We start from the raw sequence: 24,366 nt of genomic DNA, 5'->3' as shown, positions 1-24,366 counted from the left end.
AGATTTCTTTATGTGTTTTTTCTAGTTCTATTCTTTGTTATTCTCCTTAGCCTTTTTGGCATATTTTGTAAACTTTTAACCTATTTTAATATATACAGGCTTATGTCTTTCATCTTTAAAAAATTATTTTTTTAATTGCACAATTTTAGAGTAAATTATAAATATTCTTATTAATTATTAAATTTTGTAGTTTCCCACTAAAATTTGTGATATTTAATAGTCAACTTTTTTATTATTATCTTGTTAATTATTATAAGTTCTAAATCTAATCAAACTAATTTCATTTTGATAGTTATCTTCTTAGTTATGATATTGTTTCTAGATTTACATGTTTTTATCTTTTAATAAGATTTGAATGTGATGTACATGATTGTAAATTTTTGTCATCTTTGTCTTTGTTATCTTGCATAGGTAGGAGAGGTAGTTTAGAATATGAGTTTGCTTTCAATTGATCCTCTGTTTACTAAAGTTTTGTATATTATAACAAAGAAAAATAATAATATAAACCTACATAATCAACAGACTTGTGATATCTCCCACTTATCAATCAAAAGAGAAGTTAATAATATATTTTAAAACAATTTGAACAAATTAGGAATACTCCTATTAATCATTAATTTCTTGTACTTAATAAAATCTTAAGAAAGAGAAGTTCAAAATTGTTTCAATGGAAATCTAAAATGAGAAAACACATTCCAAATACAGACAAACACTGATAGTATTTCCATATGTTCGAGGTACAATATTCAGCCAATTCAAATGCCTGCAAAGTCCTCGAGGAAAGCTTCTTGAGTATCTGCTAAGAAACACTGTGGACTCATAACTCTCAACTTCTTTTTGGGCATCCAATACTCGGTGTAGTCTGCATAAACAAATGGCTTATAAAGGCGAGGATGATCATTGTCTACAAACTCAGGAGGAGCATGAACGAGAGTGTTGTCTGAGAAGAAGTAAAAGAATGGCACTGACACACGAGAATAACCCTCACACACAACTCTGTGCATGACATTGTGAATCCTCCCATTACTCCATGCACTAAATGAGTCCCCCATGAAAACCACAAGAGAGTTTTCAACAGGCTTCACATCTACCCATTTCCCTGCCTTGCTCTTAATCTCAAGTCCCGCCATTTTATCTTGGTACATTACCACAATACAATTCTGGTCTGTGTGAGTTGTACAGCCTCCCTTTTCCTCTGGAGGGGCGTTACAATAGTTCATACGAAGCTTTCTTACAAACTGAAATGAGGAATAATATTTGCTCACCCCAAAGCTCCGCAGAATTGCTTTGATGATATCATTTGTAACCTCTTCGATTGCATTTCCATAATCCTCTATGATTTTGCTGAAAATCGTACCCATTTACAAAAAATAAAGATTAGGTAGAATATGTTTGAATGTTTTATGTGAAATTATACCTACTTTTTTCAATTGTAGAATCCATCAAATAGCCCACTTTAATGGGTTTGCATAATTTATATATATTTTAACATTTTTTCAATAAGATACTTCTTAACAAATATTTTTTGGAGGACCTCTATAAAAAAAATTGAAGTATATTGCTTAATCTAATTTTATTTTAAATTTCTAAAACAGCGAACTATTGTTATATTAGTTTGATTGATAGATTGAAAAGAAATATCACAAGATATCTTATATTTTAATTTCAGCAATTCATTTCAGACTATACCAAATTTTTAGTTGTGAATGTACAAAACTGTTGGAACCAGATCTTCTATCAGATTTTCCTATATTTTAATTTCAGCTATTCATTTCAGACTACCAAATTTTGAGTAGAATCTATTTACTAGTGTGAATGTACAAAACTAAATTCGAACGAGATCTTCTATCACATTTTATATCATGAAACTGTTCCTGAGAAATTACTTGGAAAGATTTTAGACTAAAATAAAATTAAAAGTAATTGTGGAAGAAAAGCTTCTGTTTTCTGAGAAACCTTTAATAATGGTTTATAAGGTGCAAAACCATCATATTATGATTCAACCCATTCTTTACACAAGAAAAACATTGTTAAAAAACAAACTAACTAACAAAAAACTTTAATAATTGATTGCACAGTAGAAGTAAAACAAAATTTGTTTTGCATGTACCAGGTTTGTGGGTTTCCTTGAGGCCACAGATGCTCTGAAAAAATCTCTGTTGCATAAGAATCTACGCAGATGCTCTCGTAAAAGGGCAACCCAGGCAAGTCTGCCAAGTAGCTAACATTCCAGGGCCCAACATTGTATTTTTGTTTGGTCTCTTTCGGAAGTGAAAATGTTTGTCTGGCAACTGAATCCATTTGATGAATAATGTCTTCCTTGATGCCATGATTCTTAACCACAAAAAATCCCCATTCTTCACAAGCTCTCCTCAATTCAGCATAATCTCTTTCTGTATCATCTTCATTGAGGCCATGATTTAGATGAGAAATATCAATAACAGGAATTTGCTCGTCATTTTTCTCACAAGACATGATTGTTGGATTTTTCATGGATCAACTAAAACTAATGAAACCTAATTTACAAGGATCACCTAAAGCTAATGAAATCTAATTTTCATGGATCAACTAAAACACAAATCTTTTTCTTTTTTAATCTATGACAATGGTTAAGATGCAGAGTGAGTAAGGAAATGAACCAGTTATAATCATGATTCTTGTCGTATCTTTTGGAGCATTTGAGTAGGAAAGAGATTCCACTGCAATTAAGAAATCAGCGTACAATTCATAATACGTCAGAGACAGCTGATGAAAAATGTTTTATTAGTCACGAGTCCAGTCTGTAGTAATCGAGATGTCATGATATTTTAAAAATGGTTCATCTGATTATTTTTTTTCGCCCAGTTGGAATATTCAATCGAATTTCTGTCAACTTGAAGACAAGGGAGAAAGATTCCAATATGCCTTAGTTCCAAGATTTCATTACTGTCCAGAATACAAATCATCTGTTGTATAAAGATTCCAATATGCCTTAGTTCCAAGATTTCATTACTGTCCAGAATACAAATCATCTGTTGTAATTTTCTTCATTGAATTCAAACACTGTTTATTTGGGGCAAAAATACATTTAGATTTCCATGGCCTGATTTTATTTTATTGGATATAGTTTATTGACGTTTATATTGAAGACCATAAGTATTACTTTAATTTTGATAATGCTTCTCAATGATAATCTTTATGTAATAATGGCATATGAGTGGCATGTCCTATAATCCTAGTTTTATTTAATTATTATATATCAATATAAATTGGTTCAAACTTCAGTTTAAGATCATAGGACAAAATCAAACTTAGTTTGATTTTCTGGTGTATCTAAATCATATATCTATACTGAAATATAATGTAATAGGATCATATTTCCAGAGTAAGCGGGGTGAAAAAAATGCGGACAAAACAGCAATGGCAATTTTATTTTATTCTTTGTTAATAAAATAGAAGCCAAATAAGTCATTCCTGATCTGAAATGTTTTCCGTTTCAATTAATATATAATATTTATTTTTGACAAATTGAAATTAGAATGAGAACTAATATTTGTTTTTCACAATTTGGAATCAGAATGAGAACTAGAGCAATTCTACATGAAAGATAAATTTTGATTTTAGGTGATCAATGGGAATACCAAGTTCTATATTTTTCAAGTTCCATTTCAATTTTTTACACCAAAATACTAGATTAAAAAAATTACACTCTTCAATTCCTTCAATCAAACGAACTCTTAAGTTCACCTAAATGTATTTTTCCAACAATGTCTTAAAACTAGCATATATATATATATATATATATATATATATATATATATATGTATATATATATATATATATATATGTATATGTATATGTATATGTATATGTATATGTATATGTATATCTGTATGTATATGTATATATATATCTGTATGTATATGTATATGTATATGTATATGTATATGTATATATATATATATATATATATATATATATATACATATATATATGTATATATATATAATGCCGAGAGTCATCCTTCTCGAGGCACCTATTTTAATTTAAATCGTAATATTTTTTTTGTGTTGGATACGATTTGAATTAAAATAGGTGCATTATATATATATATATATAAGCTAGTAGCAGTCGCCACGCATATGGACAATATGATAATAATTTTTATTTAAAAAATATATATATATATTCTAATTTTTTATTTTTGATAAAATTAGTATCGATTTATTTGTTTATTTTTATGGTTAGGGTTAGGATTAGGGTTAGAGTAAGAGTTAGGGTTAGGGTTAGGGTTAGGGTTAGGATTAGGGTTAGGATTATAGTTGTAGTCAGGGTCAATGTTAAGGTTATGGTTAGAAGTAGAGATACAGTTAGGATTAGGGTCATGATTATGATTAGAGTTAGAGTTAAAATATTAATTTATTAATTTGAAAAATTAATTTACACACACACACACACACACACACACACACACATATATATAAGTATGTTTCTAATTATATATATATATATATATATATATATATATATATATATATATATATATATATATATATATATATATATATATATATATATATATATATATATATATATATATATATATATATATATATATATATAAAAGTTAGTAATGATTTATTTGTTTATTTTATGGTTAGGGTTAGGATTATGATTAGCATTAGAGTTAAAAACAGGGTTAGATTTGGGGTTACAATCAAGGTTAGGGTTATTAATAGGGTTAGAGCTGGGGTTAGAGTTAGAGTTAGAATTAGTGCTAGAGTTAGGGTAAGAATTAGGGTTAGGGTTAGAGTTAGAATTAGAGTTAGGGTCAGAGTTAGAATTACAATCAAGGTTAGGGTTAGAGGCATTATTCTCATAGTACAAATATTTAAATAAAGTAAAATGAAAAAATTATATCTCATAGTAAAATTATATAGATCAAATAAAATGAGAATTATATCTCATAGTACAATTATTTAGATAAAGTAAAATGAAAAAATTGAAAGATCTGAATTCACTACATGGAGAACATTTCTCCATAATGATGTAAGTACATGACATATTCTTCAGAGATATAATTTCTATTGCAGCCTTCATTTGTTAATTTATCATTGTACACTTCTTTCATCATGGATGGAAACACATCTACTTTTGCAGATGCATTACGAACAAATCTCGCAATATCTTCCATGTCAATAATGTCAACTTCTCATACATCATCAATTGCCAGAGCTGCATTCTCAAGAGCTATGAGCATAGTTATACAGGACTCTTTAATTATCTGCTTGCAGCTATCAAACTTCGTCTCAATAAAATGGTTCGAGCCTGTGGAAGCTGTTGGGCTCATGTCAGCTATCCTTGATTCTCTGTTAGAAGGTGCCATTGGTAAAAGAAAATATGATATATATTTAAAATTAGAATCATGTGAATAATAGTTAATTTGAGGGATATAAATTTGAAATCAAAATGTTTTGCATAACATAATAAGTTAAGTAACATTATGAAGTGTAGCTTGTATATCAATGTAAAAACTATATTGCATTGAAAAATGAAATAAAATTTAGTGTATGGAAACATAACATTATAATGACCATTCATATACATTAAAGAATAAGAAAATATAATTTTGTAGCATCTAGTACCAATGTATTGTTTGAAAGTAATAAAGCACAAATTTGACATTAAAAAGAAGAACAATTAATTATGAACTATTACATCATTGATGTTCAAGGCTTATCAATCTTATTTCCTCTACCTTCCTAATTGAAAGTTGCTTCACGCTTTTCATTTTTTCATAGAGGTCATATGTAAATGGTGGCATTATTCTTAATCACTGACTGGAGGTAATTGACCAAGATCACCAACCAAAATAATAGATAGACCTGAAAGAAAGAAAATAAAGGTTGGAAAAAGTATTAGAAATACTACATATGGGTTGCAATATGTATAAATATTAGTTTACAACAATAGAGTTAACTACAACAAAAGCTTTACCTACATAACTTCTGTCAGCATTTTCTAGGAATGCTTGTTTGAGACAGGAATCAATATTTTCCAGTAAGTTTTGACCAATGAAACTCATTTCATCAATCAAAATATATCTAATGTGAGCCATTTCTTCTTGAAAACTTGTAAGTCGTGTCCCCTCCAATTGAGTAAAATCTTTTATTGGTATTTGCAGTTTTGAATGAATTGTTGAAGCTCCTATATTGAAAGCTACTACTCCAGTCGGTGCAAGTAATAGAAGTGGAGAAGGATTTGGCATTGTAGCCATACGAAAAGATTGACCGATGGCACCAATTAGATAAGATTTTACTGTTCCTGCAGTTCCTTGAATTATCATACATAGAGGGTTCCCCACCTGATTGCTATGGTAATGTGTCATAATAATGTCAATGGCCTTTTGTTTCTTTCTAGTAAGAGTTGAAAAGTTGATGCATTGTGAAATGTCATCATACATGAGACATCCATGCTTCTTCATTTCATCAATGAAGTTGATAGCTGAAATAGTATTGTCTTCACATTGATATCCAATAGACCAGTTTGTATTCCTATCAATATCCCTTCTTCCCAACATGTCTATTTCAAAAACTTGCATATGTTGACCATGATGCAACCTGGATATGATTTCCCATTCATGCTCTATAGTATTCTCTTGAGCACGTACAATATCTTCTATATCTGAGTCGCTTGCAACTTCATCATTTTCTGTTGGTTCTACTCAGCGAACATGCCAAGGAGTATAATGGAGTGACTCCCAATTAGCCACTATAGTAGCATCACTATCACCAATGTCCCTTTCAATGTCATGAAAAGGTTTGTAGAGCAACAATTCTGATGAACAAAATTCAACCCATTTGTTGGAGTCCCGCAAAGGAATCAATATAAACCTTGGGGAAACTCTAACTGTAGCTTCTATTTCTCTTGGCCCCCATTTGTTATCTCCTCTTTTTTTAGGATTGTAAATCCAAGATCTTGCTGCATCAATTAATGTTATACCTTCTATACAAAGGGGTCTTGATTTATAACCTTGCATAAAAGATTTTGTATGATCTTCCTCATTATTCTCTATATTAATTGTTACAGGCTTGAAAAATTCACGTGAAACATTTAGATTAACAAAATTTCTACTACACTCCACCAGTGGAAGCTCTAACAACATATGACATGTTTCTTGAGCTCCAATGTCTCTTTCTATAACTGTTTCTATGAGAAGCTTTCTGTATGCCCTTGTTGCAAGATCATCCAGATTTTCCAAGTTTGATAAACGCATAAACATTTGATGATATATTTTAGAACTTCTTTTAGCCTTTGAAGCATACTTTGCAATATAGTTGATAACTGCATGTTTAGAAAGTATGGGTTGCCAATCAACATTAGCTCTCCAGAGCTGCAAGATGTGTCGATTATGTGTGTTAACTCTCTCATCATTTCTTGCTGGCTCAATTTTTTTTTCACCGGTTTTTGCATCCTCATATAATCTAGACCCATCCAAATTGACTGGCCAAGGAGCATTATACCTGGTTCGAGTGATAAAGTTATAAGTTCGTAATGATGCGCCTAAATAGTTTATGTATTATATGGACAAAAAAAATTTAATTCACACAACAATTACCTACAAACCATTCTTCCTCTCTTTTTACATAAGCATGCACCCTCCTTGCAGACAGTGTGTCTTTCGACATAGTTCAATATCTCTTCATAGTCTTCATCAATATCAATCTGTGCTAGTTGTGCAGTATCTTTGAGAGATGGATGTTGACCAAAATGTTGAAAAGCCTAAAAATAGTTGTAGACATTATCATTAGTTATTAATAAAATTTGTGCTTAAATAAAGTTTTAAGAATCATAACATAGTGAGATATGGCATCATATAATTGAAAACATACCTGTATATTTCTTTGGTGCACATCATGTCTAGGATTCCATGAATGAATTATAGAATGAAATATCTTTAAGCACTTTTCCTCTCTTCCTCATTTGCCCAATCAATAGTGTCCATATTTGGTGCTCCTTCCAACCATAGGAATCCATGCACATGAGGTGAACCTCAGTGTTGCCACTCATATCTACACCAAAATTCTTTTACTCTCATACCCTTTTGAAGTATTTCTTTTTATAAACATTGTATGTCTAAGATGCATGTAATGTGCAACAATGTGAGGATAGTCAATGATATTTTGTCTTCTCCATTTTTGAGCCTCCCGTGGATCACTTGGCAGTGTCCCGGGCATTACTGCATGTAAATATGGCCACTACATGTCTGCTGCACTTAATGTGAAAAAAATTGTTGGATTTCCTACTTGGTCAAGAAAGTCTATCAATTCACCTTTGCATTTAGCCCAATACGACCTTGTGCCTCGTAGACTTGTTCCAAACCTCATCAATCTATCAGCCAAATTACTATGTGGCATAGTCTCCATATGTTCATGTAACTCATTGACTATAATTGGAAAATCTTGTAAATTCCTTTTTACAAATACAGTTGATGAACTTTGCGCACGATGTCGCATTATCATGTTTGTCATAAAATACCTGAACCATGGATGTTTACCAAAATGATGATCCCTATACCGAATCAAATGCTTAGTGAATTCATGAAGATAAACTCAATTTATTCTTGGTTCTAACCAATCACATCTTCCATCAGGAAACAATGTTGGAAAAGCCATATCCAACAATCCCGATGTAACATATTCATTGATAGGAGATGCACCTATAGCTGGCCATTCAATTAATTGAGATGGAATTGAATCAGGATTGTTCACCCATGCATGAATTAATTCCATTTCTCTTTGAGCATTGGGTGGTCGAGAGGCCATAGATGTAGTATGCTCAAGTATATTACCTTCATCTACCTCCATGAGTGGACCAACAAAAATTACCTCATTTACATCAGAATCAAACTCCATCTGCACTGTCTTCAACCTATTAAAAATATTATCATTAGAATTTTGAGTCAACTCATTGAGACCAACTTCATCGATTGTAACATCTGCATAAAAGGGGCCATTTTCTATTTTGCACCTTAATGCTCTATACACACGGTCCTTATTTACAGTAAAGTTATAACTGGTGCCACGTTGATCCCGTCTACAGACAATAATTATGGGAAACTTGTCAATTGAATGTGGTAAAACTTTGGACACTTCTTCTACATGTTGGGGAAAACATATAGTGTGTCCCTTGTACTTGTATTGACCACCAGTCGCATGCGTAACTTGAAGTATAGGACTAACACGTGCAATCAACATCTCTTCAACTTGGGTCAAATTTGCAAGCACTTGTGGCTGAGACCCAGGATCCATATGGTTTAGAGAAGAAAATCTATGAATACTTGTCTCTTGTCGACACCTGTTACATATAGGACCTTCAAAAGTATGATAAACTTTCATAAAAAAAAACAAGTTAGTATAACATTAACAAAATGCAAACTAACATTACTGTCAAATAAAGGAGCTTTTCAAATTATTCTTTCTACCTTTTTAAACCCCTCTTTCTAGGATATATTATATGTATTCCCTAAAAAGACAATTAATCTATTTTTCGTCTAAAAAAATACAAGAAATTAGTATGACATAAACGTAAATTAAAAATACAATAAAAAATCTAACATTATATTAAGAAAGAATTTATTAACGTTAATATAATATAAATATGGCGGCATTGCCATGCATATGTAAAATTAAAAAATGGAAGCTAACATTTTAATTAAAAATAATAATATATTAACATTAATATATTATGTTTGATATGGCGGCATTGCCTTCCATATATAAAAATTAAAAAACTTAAACTAACTTTAATTTATACAAATTATATTCTAAGCAAGTTGGAAAGTTGTGAACTATTAAAACTTCGTCACCAAAGTAGTGATATTGTGGAATCTAAATTTTAAGTCAACTTAGATAATGAAACAAATATTAAATATTAAATATTTTAGATAAAGTGGCAACATTTATATAATATAAATATGGCGGCATTGCCATCCATATTTAAAATTAGAAAATGTAAACTAACATTTTAATAAAAATAACAAAAGTTAGTATAACATTAACTCATAGTAAAAATAAAATGAAAGAACACATTTTATTATGAGAGAATATATTAGAATTAATATGGCGGCAATGCCATCCATATGCAAAATTAGAAAATGTAAGCTAACATTTTAATTAAAATATAATAATATATCAACATTAATATATTATATTTGATATGGCGGCATTGCCTTCCATATATAAAATTTAAAAAATACATTTTTACAAATTTTTAAAAATGGTAAACTTATTATGAACACCTACATAAAAACAAACATGGAAATATAACAACTCCATTAAAATATCACCAACAAAGTATTTCAATACCTCTCTAAATATATTATTACAAATATCTATATAATTTAATTTTTTTAAAAATAAATTAGTTAAATAAATTAAAGCTTTATAAACAATTATTCTTGTTAGACAAATATTTACACCTTCTTCAAAAACAAAGAGAAGTCAAAATTTAAGATAAATTTAAATTAAAAAAAAATCCAATACCAACAGAATGGAAACTTTTATAAACAGGAATTTTTCTTATAAATAAACCCGTTACAGCAACTATGAGTCCCTATTATATATTGAATATGGACATGCAAGATCATTCTTTGGGCAGGCAAAATGGCATAAATCGGCAGATTATCATTCTTTGTGTAGGAAAAATGGCATAAATCGACAGATTTAAAATGAAGCATGTGCCGATTTATATGGGAAATGCAAGGATATTTTGTAGTTTTATTTTTGTTTTCAATCGTTTTAGCAGCAAAAAATTCAGTACAAAGAACACCTAGTAACAGCAGGCCATTGAAATTTTAAGATCTGAGTATTAATTGTATGCTAATTGACAAAACCTTCCAAGCGGCTAATTAGATACTCATTGAGTATAAATTGTTAAATTTGATTTAGACTCACAACTTTAGACAAAGAACATATACTCATCAAGTATATATCCTCCAATTTGTTTCACCTAATCCCAAGATTGATAAAAAATTTAGATGGGAAATCCAAGGAAATTTTATAGTTTTATTTTGTTTTCAATGGTTTTAGAAGTACAAAATTTAGTACAAAGAACACCTGATAAGGATGGATTTCCTGCACCTACCGCTGGCATCGAGAGCTACTGGGATGTTTTAACATAGAAAAATTCAATTTCATCAAAGGGATCACATATGCTTACTGGCCTAACAAAATTTGACATTAGGAAATAAAGAGATCACATATGCTGATTAAAAAGTGAAAAATGATTAATTCTCACAACTTACGTACATACCTTGATCGAATCCACTCCACACAAATTCAAGTGCTTCTAATAGAAAATACTCTGCTCACCCAGAAAATACTCTGCTCACCCAGCAAATACTCTGCTCTGCTCGATCAGATGTTCAGTAAAAAGGAGCTCTGGGCACATATAAATAGAAGAATTTTCTATCGTTCCACTTCCAAAAACTGAAACGTATGACAGACTGGTCTTTAATTTTTGCATGGCATGATATTTGAAACGATTTTAATACCATTTTGATTGCCAGTTACAAATTTGAAATGATTCCAATAGGTGGTGATGAATATTTAATTTAAATCATCTGTAACTCCCGTGAAATCTTTTTTCCTTACACGGGAATATTCGTCAGCATATTATTGTGTTGGCTCCTCTTGCTCCCATTGTATATGCCTCTCGGCATAATGATAGTTACACAAATATACTAAAATAGTCACGCTTAAAATCATATATACTTAATAGATAAGATGGTGCTTATGCTTTCAATGCTCCCTTGTATTTTAGCCCTTTAATTATTTCTTGTCAATACACATGGGGTTGCATTTATGGTCATCTGTTATTGTGCATCTTTGGTCATGCACCCCTAATTACTTTTAGGTTTGTGGGTTTGAAGAAAAAGGATGCTTTATGGTGATTAGTAGAAGGAAATAATCATAGTTTCAAGGCTTTCTTTGTGTGGTGTATTTCAACATAGAAAGAATCCATCATTGTAGAAACCAAGGGAGGATTTTGTTCTTGCCAACATTGAAGAAGGATTGCTGATAATGTATGTTGCCCAGTAGCATGAAGATGAGGAGGAATTGACAATGGCTTCTAGGCACTATGTGTCTTCTACTTTTATCAAATATTTGGTTAAACTATCTGACAGCGTATATGTTTGTGTGCAAGAGAACTATTCCTTTGAAGCTTTGGGTGCTTCTCAAAAACTAAGGACATCAAAATCCCTTCATCTATGGATTCTACTCTACAGTTTTCTGGCTATTGCCATTCCATTCAATAAGTAACAATAAGAAAAAGGTATAATATTTATGATGGTAAGAGAAAGAGGAGATATAGAAAATGAAATGAAACTAACCAAAAACACATCAAAATAGATATATATATATATATATATATATATATATATATATATATATATATATATATATATGAATATGATATACAATATTTTGATTACATAAAAACACTAGTCTAGTTGTTGATCATTGACTATACACCCACAAATTTATCAATATTTTCTTTATCAATTCACAACAGCTTTGTTGTTACTATAGCATTACAAAATTTCTTGTTTCACTTATTTTTCACCATGCTACATCAAACCCATGTTTTTTTTCAACTCTCAGTAGGCCTAACTTTTTGGACAATATTGTACTTCTAATTGTGACTTTAAAATTGTTAGTACAATAAACTACCCATAATTCAATGAAATGTAATCAACCAATGATGTGATGCCACATCAGCTGTGCAAGAATGAGAACATTTTTGCATGACCACTGGTCTCACTTTTTATTTGGGTTGTTTTGGACAACTTGACAAAAAATACGGCATCTTTTAACCTTAATTATAAGAATATGACTTGCCAAGTAAGTGACTGTAGAAAATTGTAATTTCCACATAAGATTTTGATAAGCATGAAGTTAGGGTGCTCAAGTACTAGGTCCTCTCCCCTATATGCACATAAAAATAGGTAATCAAAAATATTAATATTGCTTCAAATCCACCATTTTTGAAAATGATGCAAGGAAGGATAGGGAAAACTAGGGCCAGAGCACAGCCAGCTCTCTGAACCACTCTGCAAGAGTTAACACAATGGAAGAAAACACAAAGAACAAAAACCAAAGGAGGAGGAAGAAAAAAATACTTTTATTGATTATTTAAATATTCAACATACATGCCCAACTCTAAGGCCTTCTAGGTTATGGCGAGATACAAAATACATTCATACACGTAGATCAACAACAAATTTGCACTTTCCAATTCTGCTTTGCAATCCTCTTCAAAACTCTCTAAAAATCTTAACTTAATTGCCCTAGCTCCTAGCCTAAACACTCTATTTATACAAGCCAAAATGGTTTATAGATCATTTTATAACATGGAGAAGCCACAAGTTGGCTCATAACACAAATTAAACACAAATACATAAATTAAATGCCACAAGTTTGCCTACAACAGTAATTAACTATCCAATGTCTGATAAAAATTGGGATATCTCCTAGCTCTAATTGAGTTATAACTCATGCTAGAAATTGTGGGTAGATATCTAGGTCCTTTACAAACTCTTTAGTCTGCAAGGTTTAATTCATCAAGGAAAAGTGCACATCCATTCTGAAAGTTAAGCACAGTAAACTGTCGCACAAAACTACTAGAAATCAATATTCTAAGAGAATTTCCATATCTCCTAACTCATGACGAGTTAGAACTTGAGCTCTGGAACATAGATAGTACTCTAGGCCTTCTCCTATCCTTGAAGTGTGCAACCCTTCATTCATTATGGAAAATATTGATTCTTTAAATATTCAACATACATGCCCAACTCTAAGGGTTTCTGGGTTATGGCCAGATACAAAATACATTCATACACATAGATCAACAACAAATTCACACTTTCTAGTTCTGCTTTGCAATCCTCTTCAAAACTCCCTAAAACTCTTAACTTAACTGCCCTAGCTCCTAGCCTAAACACTCTATTTATACTAGCCAAAATGGTTTATAGACCATTTTAGAACATGGAGAAGCCACAAGTTGGCTCATAACACAAATTAAACACAAATAAATAAATTAAATGCCACAAGTCGACCTGCAACAGTAATTAACTGTCTTGGAATCAATGTTTGATAAAAATTGTGATATCTCGTAGCTCTAATTGAGTTAGAACTCATGCTTCAAATTGTGGGTAGATATCTAGGTCCTTTACAAACTCTTTAGTGTGCAAGGTTTACTTCATCAAGGAAAAGTGCACATCCATTTTGAAAGTTAAGCACATTAAACTGTTGCACAAAACTGCTAGAAATCGATATTCTGAGAGAATTCTCATATCTCTTAACTCATGATGAGTTAGAACTTGAGCTTTGGAACATAGATATTACTCTAGGCCATCTCCAATATTTGAAGTGTGCAACCTTCATTCATTATGAAAAATTAATTATATGGTTTGCAACAAGCACCTAGAAACTAGAAAATGCAATTTCAGAAAAACCTAGTTTAAGTAGCAAGATAAAAAACTAAAAACATGTAGGATAGTAGTGCAACCTAGGGTGCTCCTACATTAGACAATTAGGGTTGGAAGAAATTCAATTCTCCTAATTCATTGAGATGTCACAACCTAAGCTAAATCCAACTCAGGTTGAAAAATCAATGAAACATCTTCCATAGGTTTGTTCTTCCACTTCACTAGATATTCATAATAATCTTTTCCCCTTGTGCTCTTACGAATTCTCTAATCCAATATCTATTGAACTTCTTCAATCTTCTTCTTAGGATAGTCCTCTATTACAATAACTTCATCATCTAACTCATGATACTTGTATAAATTAGCAACATTGAATATAGGAAATATATTTATGTCATCAAGTAACTCAACTTCATAAGCACTACCACTATCAAATTTATTCAAGAATTTACAAGGTCCAAATTTCTTCATCTTTAACTTACTATATGTTCCAACTGAAAATCTTCATTTCTTCAAATGAATCATCACTTCATCACCAACTTGAAAATCATGATGTCTCATAGACTGATCAACATTCTCCTTATACTTCTGATTAATTTTTTTTAACCTCAACTTAATTTCTTTATGAAAAAACTTCATAAAATCAACAAATTCTTCTTTTGCACTTCTCTTTTTTTCACCAGCAATATCTCTCAAATTTGATACTCCTCTAGGCTTCATTCCATTAATAATCTCAAAAGGTGTCTTCCCTATACTCCTATTCATAAAATTATTATATGTAAATTTAGCTTATGCCAATACTATCTCCCAATTACTTAGCTTATTCCCAACTAAACATTTCAACAAATTACCCAAGCTTCTATTCACAGCCTCTATCTATCCATTTTTCTAGATGGATGAAATGTAGAACTAAACTTCAACTTAGTATCCATCTTCTTCCACAAAGTCTTCCAAAAATAACCAACAAACTTACTGTCTCTGTCAAAAATAATATTTCTTGATAATCCATGCAATCTCACAATCTCCTTAAAGAAAAGTTTAACAACATTTTCAGCATCTGATGTCTTCTTACATGGTATAAAATGAGCCATCTTAGAAAATATGTTCACAATAACAAATATGGAATAATACCCCTTTATTGTCTTAGGTAATCCAAGGACAAATATTTATACTAATGTCACTCCAAAGTTTCTCAGGAATAGTAATAGGTGTATACAAATCATTATTTTGACTCACTCCTTTTGCAACTTGACAAACTCCACAACTCTTCACAAATTTTTGAACATCTTTATACATTTGTGGCCAATAATACTTCTCTTTTAGAAGAGTTAATGTATTATCAATTCCAAAATGTCTAGCTAAGCCACCACTATGCTTTTCCTTAATCAGATTCAACCTCATAGAACTTTTAGTAATACACAACTCAATACCTTTGAACAACATACCTTATTGAATTAAATACTCATCATACTTACTTATGTGATACGTTAGATTTGGTGCTCTACACTCTATCGACACCTCAAAAAAATGAGGATAAGCATCATACAACTCTTTCATTTCATCAAAATCAAGTACTTCAACCTTCATTTTAGTCAACAAAGAATGTCTTCTACTCAATGCATTAGCAACTCTATTAGTGACTACATTCTTTTTCTTGATGAAAAATGTAAAACTCTGCAAGTACTCAACCCACTTCATATGTTTCTAGTTCAATTTATGTTGACTTCCCAAGTATTGTAAGGCTTTATGCTCATTATACAACACAAACTCCTTAGGAATCAAACAATGTCTCCACTTCTTCAATGCTTAGAAAATAGCATAAAATTCTTGATCATATACAGAATACTTCCTTTTAACATCATTCAACTTTTCACTAAAGAAAACAATAAGTTTACCTTCTTGACTTAATATAGTTCCTATTGCATTACCACTTGCATCACATTCAACTTGAAATATTTTATTGAAATTAGGTAAAGCCAATACACATAATACAACAACCTTTTGTTTCAAAGTCTCAAAACTCTTATCAGCTCCATGTGTCCACTTGAATTCCTTTATCTCTCCCCTCATTGTCTCAGTCATAGTATTACAAATAGAACTAAAATTCTTTATTAACTTTCTGTAAAAACTAGCCAAACCATTAAATGATCTTACCTCATCCACATTCTTAGGTGTAGGCCATTCCAAAATTTCTTTAACCTTCTCATGATCTATCTTTAAACCATTAGCTGAAATCATAAATCCCAAACACAAATCTCCTTTTGCATAAAAGAACACTTTTTTAGATTAATCAACAACTTTTTTAATTTCAACCTCTGCAATACTTGTCTAATATGCTCTAGATGTTCTTCCTTAGTCTTACTAAATATTAGAGTGTCATCTAAATAAACAATAAAAAACTTACCCAAGAATCTTTTCAGAACTTCATTCATCAACCTCATGAAAATACTAGGTGCATTAGTCAAACCAAAAGGTATAACCAACCATTCAGACAAACCATCTATTGTCTTGAAAGTAGTCTTCCATTCATCACTTTTTCTAATTTCGATCTGATGATAGCCACTATTCAAATCAATCTTAGTAAAATACTTTACTCCACTTAAATAGTCCATTATGTCATCCATCCTCGACATAGGAAACCTATATTTCATTGTGATCTTGCTAATAGCTCTAGAATCAGTACACATTCACCATTCTCTATTCTTTTTAGGTGCTAATATAGTAGGTACAAGACATAGACTCAAACTTTCTCTAATCAAACCTTTTTGCAACAACTCATGCACTTGTTTATTAACTTCTTCATTCTCTATAGGTGTCAATCTATATGGCGCTATGTTTGGAAAACTAGCTCCAAGAATTAGATTCATACAATTACTTATACTTCTTATTGGAGGTAAACCATTAGGAATATCCTTAAAACCAATATCTTTGTACTCCTTCAACATTTCTACAATTTATAATGTCACTTTGTCATTACCAGCTTCTACTATCACATGGTCATTGTCACCAACACTTGGTCCTCTAGGAACTATAGAAAAAAAAAACCTTGGTTCTTCTTTACTTCCTTTTCAAATTTCTTTCCATTAACCATGAAATTTTTTATTGTAGTACAACTGACCTTATCTGGACTTTCAATCAAAGGCAACAATATTTTCTTCTTTCCATTTACCCAAAGAGTATATTGATTCAATCTTCCATCATGCATAGCATATCTATCATATTGCCAAGGTCTACCCAGCAAAATATGACAACAATCCATAGATATAATATCAAACAAGACTTCATCAAAGTAATGTCTAATTTTAAACTTCACAAGGCATTGCTCACTTACCAATATCTTATGCTCATCTTTGATCCATGAAACATGATAAAATTTGGGAAGTTTTAGCCTCTGCAACTTCAACTTTTTAACCAACTCTTTTGATGCCAAATTTGTAGAACTTCCACTATCAATGATTACTTTGTAGCATTTTCCATCCATCTTACATCTGGTCTTGAAAAGACTTCTTCTAAGGACAGGTTCCTCATTACTTCCCTTATTACATAAGGTTCTTCTCACCATTAGGTTTTCTCCAGCCTTAGGTCCACTTGGTGAACTCTCAATGTCTTCTTGAATCTTAGAATTTCTATTATTCTTCCCATTTTTAGAAGATCTATATTCAAAAAATCTATGCCCTTATTTTCCACATCTGAAACAATTACCATGGAAACCACCACTATGGTAAGAATTACCTCTTCTTTGGTAAGATCCAGTACCTCCTTGCTATGAGCTACTACCTTTCCACTTAGTCATGTCTTTGTCATCATTCTTCCATTTAGATTTGTCTTTATCTTGCACAAAATTGTCATATCTGCCACTTTCTACATAGGATCTACCTCTTCCTCTCTAGAATCTACCATCTCTATCTCTGTGTTTTTGTTCATGCTTCTTTGTCAAAATCTCCTCAGCTTTCAAGGAATACTAATATCTTCTTCTACACTTTCCAACTTCACAAAACTTATTTCATCTTGAATTGTAGATCTCAATCCGTTTATGTACCTTGCAATTTTTTCAACATCATCATCCACATTTCTAGATCTAATGTCCAATCTATAGAATTCTTCAGTATACTCTTTCAAAGTCATGTCCTTTTGTCTCAAATTTTGCATCTTTGTCAACAAGATAACATGGTAATTAGTAGGAAGCAATTTTTTCTTTAGCTTGTTCACCATCTTCGGCCAAAGTATGGTGTTCTCCTTTCCTCTCCTTTTTCTATTATTTGTCAAATGCTCCCACCACAATGAAGCATGACTTTTTAGCCTAGAAACTACAATCTTCACCTTTCTATTATTAGGAGTGTTTTCATACTCAAAGAACTTCTCCATATCTGAGATCAAATCCAACACAACATTGGTATCCAATTTTTCATCATAAGGAACAACTTTTATAGTAGGCTTTGAATTTTCCCTAGACAATACTCTAAACAATCCTTCCTCATCTTGGTCTTCTTTAGGTTTTGGATTATGGTTTGGTGTTGCTACTTCATAATCACTCACATCCTCAAGATGCGCTCCTCTCCTCTGGGCTATCTCCACAGCATCTAATCTAACTACAATTTGTTTCAATGTATCCAATATAGCATTATATTAGCATTTCCTCTACCATGAACCATCTTTACAAATTAGGGTCCTGCAAGATCATAACCCTCTACAAGTTATAGGTCAAATTCGCAGATCTACCGCCCTATTACTAAATCTAAAATAGGGTTTTACATGATCCAATCGCCACAAGGATGAACCTAAAGCTCTTATACCATTTGACACAAGGGAGGATAGGAAAAACTAGGGCCAAAGGCACACCCAACTCTCCAAACCACCCTACAAGAGTTAACACAATAGAAACAAACACAAATAACAACAACCAAAGGAAGAACAACAACCAAAGGAGGAGGAAAAGAAAAATACCTTTATTGACTCTTCAAATATTCAACATACATGCCAAGCTCTAAATCCTTCGAGGTTATGGCCAGATACAAAATACATTCATACACATAGATCAACAAAAAATTCACACTTTCCCATTCTACTCTGTAATCCTCTTCAAAACTCCCTAAAACTCCTAACTACACTACCTAGCTCTTAGCCTAAAAACTCTATTTATACTAGCCAAAATGGCTTATAGATCATTCTAGAACATGAAGAATCCACAAGTTAGCTCATAACTAAATGAAATACAATACATAAATTAAATGCCACAAGTCAACTTGCAACAACAATTAACTATCTTGAAATCAATGTCTAATAAAAATTGTGATATCTCCTAGCTCCAATTGAGTTAGAACTCTCACTTTGAATTGTGGGTAGATATCTAGGTCCTCTACAAACCCTTTAATACACAAGGTTTGATTCATCAAGGAAAAGTGCGCATCCATTTTGAAAGTTAAGCACAGTAAATTGTCATACAGAACTGCCAGAAATTGATGTTCTGAGAGAATTGCCATATCTCCTAACTCATGAGGAGTTAGAACTTGCACTCTAAAAAATAGATATTACTCTAGGCCATCTTCAATATTTGAAGTGCATAGCCCTTCATTCGTTGTGAAGAAATAATTACATAGTCTACAATAGGCATCTAGAAACCAGAATATGTAGTTTCAATAGAACCTAGTTTCAGTTGCAAGATAAAAACTAAAAACATGCAGGATAGTAGTGCAACCTATGATGTTCCTACATCAGAAAAATATTATAATAATAATTTTAAATAAAGATCTTGTCCTACATATTTGAATGACAACTAGATGGGAAATCAAATGGCCAGAAGAAAGTCAAGTCTAGGACACTTTCAAAAATTTAGGCATGGTCTATCTATGATCTTCCCTATAAATGGAGAAAATCAGTATGTATGAGTAAAAGGTATAGAAAGCTCTTAATTATGAGCAAAGAAAAACCTAAAACAAGGACTTTTATGGTGTTTCCCACACTATCAATTCTATGCATTAATTAATAGAAGAAAAATACATTTATAGTAGTATAATATATTTAACAGAAAAATAAAGAAAAGAAAAATCCACAAATTTAATAATAAAAAGAAAAAAGTCTTTCAAATTGGATCTACATAGTAGAAAGAAATAACTAAAAAATGAAAAGCACCTATCTTTTCTCAAATTAAAAATAAAAACACATCATTACTCTTGAATTAAATAGCTCTATACCCTTCACATTTAATCTATATAAAATTAAATACATTCATTATTTATTTACTATTAATCATTAAGATTAATTATTATTTCTTGTATAAAAACTTAAAATTTAAGATTGTATTTACATAAATACATTTTTTAAAATTATTATAAAATGTGCTCTACTACTATATTAATATCAATTGATCTCGAACCATAATTTGGAAACTCAATAAAAGAAACTTTAATGACATTCTTTATACACCATTTTTAGAAGTGCAACCAATACATTTAAACTAAATCTCCCACTAAATTTATCATTTTTTTCTTAATTTAACTAGCACCCAAATTCAAATATGTACTTAGGAGTCAGCCCAACCAATTCATCACCTTCGATAGATAAAGAAAAGAAAGTCATTTAACAACTGTCATACATCATTATACTACTAATAATATTAAACAATTCATAAAATGCTTTATTATTTGGGGACAATTTTTGTCCCTGCAAACTTCCTCACCTGAAGGTGGCCTTGTCATGGTAGAAGTGTGATTCATAGTATAGTGAAAATTATGTATTTCTTCCCATATACAAATGCAAAAACGAAAACAAGTACTAACTCATGACACTCTTAACATTAGTAGAAAGGTTTCATAAGTTATTTCTATTTAGAAATCAATGGAAGGGGATGCAGGGATTAAATCCTAAACATTCTGCCAATTGAAAAATGGAAGCGTTGCTTATTGCAGAAGCAATAGGATTCTAGTTCACAGTTATTTAAGAATTTACAACAAAAATATATTTTATAATATGTATTTTTTAGAAAACAGTTTAAGTTTGATTAGAGTTGTAAGTTGTATTACAATAAGAAGTATAATAGTATAAAACTTTTTAAATGAAATAATATAAATGCATCTTACAATTTATAAAAGATAGATACTTCTTTTTCCTAAAAATATTAAGTACAATTTTTTTCTCACCAAAGACCTATTCTGATATTTTACAATAGATCAGGGTCCAAATTTAATAAATTTTTATTTTGAGTTAGTATCATACTTCTTAGATATCTAAGGAGAACAAGAAATTGGCATAGGTCTCTTGTACTATGGACTATTGTTTGGCCTTGTCATTCTTAGGTTTCTATATAAAGTAGAACATCAAGAAATTTACAATAAATAGAGTTATGAACTATTCATATCATTATAAATGCTATGATTATTTTACATATTTTATGGACTATTTTCTATGACAAAATTTTAAAAGAACTTAAAAACAATCAAATAGATAAAAATCACCATGTTTTTGGCAATTTTTTAAAAAAAATTACTTAATTTTTTTCCTTGTCTTTGATACATTTTCTCTCTAGAAATTAACCATAATCTTTGCATTGTCAAATGTAGAAACAAATAAAGTTTTAAATAATTTTATTTGTTATGCTCCTATATGAAATAATATTTATTACGGCTATTTGAAAATAAAATTGTAAATTAAAAATGATAATTAATAAATTAATTAAGCCAATAGACTTCTCCTATGCTCCAAAATAAATGCATTGATTGTCTCACACACAGTCAGCTATCTCGCATTTCAAGCAGCATAGCAAGTCAAACTAATTTTCTCTATTCACTCACAGTTTTTTGGATGTTAACATTGCAATGTACACTAAGACATGCATTTGTAACAATGTCATTATGCAGATACAGGTGCAAGCTAATAAAGTTGCACTGGAGGTTGCCCACTTACAAGAATTGTTAAACCACTACGGCAATGCTCCTTGTACCATTGCCAGAGTGCCTCTAGATGCCTTAGCTGATGCTTCCTCATCCCGCGGTCACCGTTCCAGACGCCAGTCCTCTTGCCGCCATTTACACACGTCGCGCTCCCAGGGTCCCCGCCATCGCTCTCCCAGCGGTAGTCATGGCGGTTGGAGGCGCCGCTCCGCTTCCCCACCACGTGGTGGTTCAAGCTGGTCCCCGGCTCCCCCCCTGGGTGGGCTTCTAGCTGGTCTCCGGCTCCTCCCCCTAGCAAGTTTTCCCAGCTGGCCTTGGCAATTTCTCCTCTGCGGCCAGACAAGAAGGATGCGGAGACTGCAACTACCCAAGATCCTGCCGATGTTGCTAACGGCTGAACTGTTCCTAGTCCGCCTCACAATCCCACTAATGCGTAGAGATTTCCTGATAAAGATGATCCTCCTCCCTCTACTAGTACTGCCTTGGCAGCATGAGGTTGTTTTAAATATTTTTTGTAAATTGTAATCTTAGTAAATTTTATTAATTGAAAAGGACTATTCATCAAAAACTATGTGTTTGACTTTCTAAATACATCAACCTGTGACAACATACTTTGTTTCATCACACAACCTCTGCTGTCTTGCATACGTGGCATCACTCATTTTAACAAATGACACTTAGCCTTGCATTGTGTGGTCAAGCCACCAATAATCAAGGGGAACCTCGTGAGTAACAAGAGCTCCAATAAATTTAGCTATTTAGACCCTAAATTCGGCTAACTGAAGATCTAAGATGCTGGATTTGATTATTTGAAAACTTCATATGATGAATTCAGAAGTCAAAAACCTCGTATCATTAGTTCAGCTAATTGGAGATGTAAGACCCTACATTAGGATTTTTTAAAACGTGATCATGAGGACCTCAAATGCGGATGTTCAGAGTATACAGAATCCAAAGCATGAAATGAGACTAAAACTATATAGGAGCAACGAAAAAAGGAAAAGTAAACACAGCATACCTTCTAACAGTGTGGTCGGCGCTTCCGCTAAATCCAGAAGCATCGTCATGGAAGCAGCAATCCAGAACAGCGTCGCCGTGTTGAAACTGTCCCTTCAACAAATTTGTACTGGCATCGTATAACCTTACCCTCTGTTTCAGCAGAGAAAAGTCACCCATAGCAAACAGATTTGCAGAACCTAAAAATAAATAACTCACTCTCGGGACTCAAAATTTCTAAAGTTTTCAAACAGAATTTTCTAGAACTTGGCAGAAGCATAGGGTTACCCTATCCCAGGAGGAAACAAGTAAGTGATCGCTGTGGTTGGAAAAGTGCAGATTTGAGATGCCGTCTGTGGGAGGATTCGACAGCTCACGTCCAGAACCGGCTACCACTCCTACAGGGGCTGCAGCCGTTGCTCCCATCATTGTGTTACTCAGGCTATGAGTGACCCCTTGTTCTTCTTACCAGTCGCTTTCTTGTTTTGTTCTAGGCACGATTCGATACTTCGACCGTTGAATAAGATATAACGAGATTGGAATGAATGAATAGATATTCACAACATCAGAGCGTTGGAATTTAAACAACACTCGTACTGATCAATGAGTAAATTCAAAGATAGATCGAGACAAATGGCGGGGCAGAAACCGATTTGAACTGATCCCCGCAACATAACAAACAATAAACATAATTTAACAAAGGAATTTGATGGTCTTTGAAAGGAAGCTTAAGTGCGGAAAGGCTTGCAAATGCTAAAACTAATAGGAGAGATGATGCTGAAATTTATCTCACAAAACTTTAAACTACCACAAGTTAAATAAATACAAACAGAAATATTCAACTCATAAACACAAAACACAAGATATAAGTGGGAAACCCTTCTCGCGAAAAAACCCACCACTCCAAAACTAGACTCAATTGTATTATTAGCAACAATAGTTATAATACAATGTATAGAGTCACAACTCTCTAAGAGTATTCAGCTGTGATATCAAATCTAGAACAATTTTGGC

At 31.8% G+C, this 24,366-nt stretch overlaps 2 protein-coding genes across 2 annotated transcripts; both read right to left on the bottom strand.

Annotated features, from left to right (window-relative positions):
* Positions 1 to 755: 755 nt before the first annotated feature.
* On the bottom strand, positions 756 to 2,475 carry LOC149533416 (C4-beta,C20-epoxidase-like). The gene is made up of 2 exons (XM_089805855.1): positions 2,111 to 2,475; positions 756 to 1,344 (listed from the first exon to the last, which is right to left on the bottom strand). Exons 1-2 carry the CDS (start codon positions 2,473 to 2,475, stop codon positions 756 to 758), a joined length of 954 nt encoding a protein of 317 aa, XP_089661981.1.
* A 3,333-nt stretch (positions 2,476 to 5,808) lies between these two features.
* On the bottom strand, positions 5,809 to 23,781 carry LOC149533415 (uncharacterized). Its single transcript, XM_089805854.1, has 8 exons — positions 23,641 to 23,781; positions 23,375 to 23,505; positions 8,614 to 9,336; positions 8,466 to 8,517; positions 7,598 to 7,761; positions 7,012 to 7,502; positions 6,112 to 6,699; positions 5,809 to 5,864 (listed from the first exon to the last, which is right to left on the bottom strand). The coding sequence occupies exons 1-8, from the start codon at positions 23,779 to 23,781 to the stop codon at positions 5,809 to 5,811; spliced, it is 2,346 nt and encodes a 781-aa protein (XP_089661980.1).
* Positions 23,782 to 24,366: the final 585 nt, after the last annotated feature.

The sequence above is a fragment of the Cupressus sempervirens genome, chromosome 10, assembly GCF_028749045.1.
Source record: "Cupressus sempervirens isolate cs-2001-9-10 chromosome 10, ASM2874904v1, whole genome shotgun sequence".
Taxonomy (NCBI): Eukaryota; Viridiplantae; Streptophyta; class Pinopsida; order Cupressales; family Cupressaceae; genus Cupressus; species Cupressus sempervirens.
This window is presented reverse-complemented; position numbering and strand designations above follow the sequence as displayed.

Coding starts and splice junctions, on each gene's coding strand:
- LOC149533416 (XM_089805855.1), bottom strand. CDS start 2,475: ATGTCTTGTGAGAAAAATGACGAGCAAATTCCTGTTATTGATATTTCT. Junction 1,345..2,110: donor CAAGGAAACCCACAAACCTG/GTACATGCAAAA, acceptor TACGATTTTCAG/CAAAATCATAGAGGATTATG.
- LOC149533415 (XM_089805854.1), bottom strand. CDS start 23,781: ATGATGGGAGCAACGGCTGCAGCCCCTGTAGGAGTGGTAGCCGGTTCT. Junction 9,337..23,374: donor GCCGACCACACTGTTAGAAG/GTATGCTGTGTT, acceptor TATATGTAACAG/GTGTCGACAAGAGACAAGTA. Junction 6,700..7,011: donor TACAAAATCTTTTATGCAAG/GTTATAAATCAA, acceptor TTCGCTGAGTAG/AACCAACAGAAAATGATGAA.